This window comes from Asparagus officinalis, chromosome 10 (genome assembly GCF_001876935.1).
Source record: "Asparagus officinalis chromosome 10, Aspof.V1, whole genome shotgun sequence".
NCBI classification, from domain to species: Eukaryota; Viridiplantae; Streptophyta; class Magnoliopsida; order Asparagales; family Asparagaceae; genus Asparagus; species Asparagus officinalis.
Genome location: NC_033803.1, coordinates 72306503 through 72309769, shown reverse-complemented (window position 1 = coordinate 72309769; position 3267 = coordinate 72306503). Strand labels below are relative to the sequence as shown.

General features: G+C 35.3%; 1 protein-coding gene and 1 long non-coding RNA gene across 5 annotated transcripts in view; one reads left to right on the top strand and one right to left on the bottom strand.

The window, feature by feature from the left end:
- Positions 1-2781, bottom strand: part of LOC109824901 (protein ECERIFERUM 1) — a 9682-nt gene extending 6901 nt beyond the window's left edge. The window contains exons 1-3 of one of the 2 annotated variants that reach the window (XM_020391531.1): positions 2656-2781; positions 1947-2188; positions 1383-1615 (exon numbers count right to left, since the gene is read on the bottom strand). In XM_020391531.1, the coding sequence (XP_020247120.1) occupies positions 1383-1615; positions 1947-2188; positions 2656-2715 (535 nt within the window). In that variant the 5' untranslated portion in view covers positions 2716-2781. The remainder of the gene's footprint in view (positions 1-1382; positions 1616-1946; positions 2189-2655) is intronic. The other variant, XM_020391530.1, reaches the window with a different exon arrangement.
- Positions 1-3267, top strand: part of LOC109824902 — an 11022-nt gene that overhangs the window by 3576 nt on the left and 4179 nt on the right. For 2 of the 3 annotated variants that reach the window (XR_002242824.1, XR_002242823.1), the window contains exon 3: positions 2342-2417. This is a non-coding gene — a long non-coding RNA (uncharacterized LOC109824902). Of the gene's footprint in view, positions 1-2341; positions 2725-3267 lie in introns of those variants that run through there. The other variant, XR_002242821.1, reaches the window with a different exon arrangement.

Below are 3267 nucleotides of genomic sequence, written 5' to 3'. Positions count from 1 at the left end.
TTGGGGCCATTGCGAAGCTGGAGATATAAAAAAAAGGGTAAATTTCAAAAATTCCTGAATGTTGGGGGTTTTGAACAAAGTCCCCTGAACTTAATAATAGAAAGTAGAAACCCTCATTAACTTTCGAAATTATACCAAACCCCCTGAACTATTTGGGGCCATTGCGAAGCTGGAGATATAAAAAAAAGGGTAAATTTCAAAAATTCCTGAATGTTGGGGGTTTTGAACAAAGTCCCCTGAACTTAATAATAGAAAGTAGAAACCCTCATTAACTTTCGAAATTATACCAAACCCCCTGAACTATTGAAAATTACCCTAAGTGGCATTAATGTGTACCCCTGTGATTTTTTTTATTAATTTAAATCTAACCCTTATCTGAGATATAATAGAGAAGCAATATTTTGTAGATAGGGGTAAACTAGTCCAAAAGTTTATCATGTGCGGAACACATGTCAACTTAAGGTAACTATCATCAGTATGGTACTTAAATGGGACAAGGTCAGGGGGTTTTCTATGATTTATAAAGTTCAGGTGGTTTTGCGAAATTTACCTGTTCAAAAACAGGGATGGTAAACGATCAAATCGAATCGAATACTAAGGAACTCATATTTGTCTTTGTTTAAAATTTTCGAATTCGAATGCGGACTCTAATATTCATATATGGAGTTTTTCGAACTCGAACTCGAATACTTGGTATTTGATAAATATTCATGAATATTCAAGAATACTTATCGAATATCAAATTATAAGAATATCAAATTATATTTATTTCGCTAAAGAATTTGATTTTTAAATAGTATTTAAATTCATAAATAAAAATTATTCCTTTATGATATATGATGTATATATATTTAAATCAAAATTTTCATAAGAAAACATATTTAAGATTATTTAAGTCTTAAAATTAGTACATAAAACTTAAGTAGAAATGATAAGTGGGTTAAAAATTTTAAGTCTTAAAATTAGTACATAAAACTTAAGTAGAAATGATAAGTGGGTTAAAAATATGACATCATATGTGCAATAATACAAATAATAAACTTAAGTAGAAATGATAAGTGGGTTAAAAATATGACATCATATGTGCAATAATACAAATAATAAGTGATCTAATTTTAAACGAATATTTGATAGACAAACGAATCGAATATACATCTGGTTAAATTCTATTTGTTAGTAAACTCGGTTACTAAAAAATATTTGTTTAGTGGTAAATGAACTACCGAATCGAATATGGCCGAATAGTTATTTGAACATTTATCAAACTATTTGTTAACTTTTTGGTTCATTTCCACCCTTATTGAAAAACATAGCAACTTTTCAACTGTTTAGTGCTAGGCATTAATTATTACCAAGAGAAGTAACAGTAAAAGTTATCTTACACGTAATAGGCTCAGTAACTATGGAGGCATGATGATGAGAGTGATATCGAGAATACAGAAAGTGATGATGCAGTGCTCTGTGGAACCAGTAGTAGAGGAACTCGACCGGACCCATATGAAGAAGAATCGTCATCATCACTCCATCAGACCTCCAAATGGGTAGGTCTTTAGCGCTTGGGATGAGAGCATGGCCAATGTAGAAGAAAAAACCATTGAACAGGATCTGGTCATCCCTGACAATTTTCAAATCAACCTTAATTGTTAGGGGGTTCAGTAAGGCAGTGCATGCTAGATGAAGGGCATTATAAAAATTGTCGGAAACATTTCTTAATTTAGTGCAAGCCAGGACTGAAAGATACAGGTATAAATGGTTGATTGATTGGTTGAGATATAGTAGCATATATGTCTTTAAATCCATGATCGACCCTGGCATACTTGCACATAATATGGAAGTTTTCGTAGAGGATATGCAATGATTAGAATGAACATCTCAGCAGACATTGATGGTCTCATCATATATTGAATTAATGTATGAAAAAGAAAATTTTAAGGGCAGGATCAGACCAGTTCCTTTCCCGGTCGACCTGTTCAAAGTCGATGCTACGGTCGACGATGAGGTGAGGACTGCGTGCCGTCTGAAACCGAGAAATGCTGATCCAAATCTGGTTGTGTAGCATTCTTAACAACAGAGCAGGAAATATTATCACGTAGCCCATGTCAACCTCCTCCCATCCTTCTCTTCCTTTTCTTGCAGCTTTTATCATCGTGTTGAGTGCTGGTACCACCCAGGGCAACATCACAACATACTGCACTCACCAAGAGTTTACCACGTCAAAACTCCGAAATTATGATGAGGATTCACAGATATATTTTTTTGTAACAAAAAAGGAATAATATATTTATGAGTAATCTAGTTAGTGGTTCATTTTACATAACATTGCAAGCAATTTTTTTTCCAGGAGTCAACTATATATGGAGCAAAATTGGCACCAGTCGACGAGGAGGTCATAAGTGCAAGGCAAGCCTTCAACATGGGTAAATTCATACCTTTCTTTTAAAATAGTTATGTTAGGCTTTCATGTGTAGTCTCATATTAGAAAGAGTGTGCAAGAGTAATGGATGCAAAATATAAAGTTAGGAGAGCACTTAATTCCTTAAACGCTCGAATTAATTTAGTTTTTAGACAAGTTATACACCTTACTGAGAAAATTTATGGAGCCAGGAAGAAACCTAGGTGCTAGAGGAGATATGTTTGTATTTGCAGTGTGATTACCTTGAAGTTGCCAAGCCTTTGCCATGGCCATTCAGTAAGAGGGCCTGGCCTTGAAGCCATAGTGTCTCTGCAATTTTTCCTGTAAATGTTCTGAGTCGATGCCGCTTCTTATAGAAGATTGGTAGGTTGGCAAGTATTCATGCAGGTGCAATGCACATGACCAGCTAACTCCTAGAAAAGAGGAGGAGGAGGAGGTGGGGGTGGAAATTCCTATAGTGGGCCCTCTATAGAGAGGAATGAGATCACAACTGGTGTCTCACCAAAGATTTTAAGGTTGGTAGTAAAACTTGCTAGTATGAAATTATATTACTCAACCGTCATCACAACTTTGTTGGTTCACTGAAAGGGATCTTTTATGTGGTATCAGAGCAACCAACATTCAGAGGCTATTGGCCATCATTTCAATGCGTAATTTACAAAAAAAAAATTGGTATCAGTGCATGACTCCAGGTCTCGGTTTTTTAAAATGGCCCTCAATTTGTCGGGCATTGTTAAAGTATATAATTATAGCCCTTAACCTTCACCGTGGCTTCAAAGTTTTAACGCTGTGCCAGGAACCTTAGATGGTACTCATACAGTAGGTGGGGCATACTGAATTTCCCATAGGAAGCC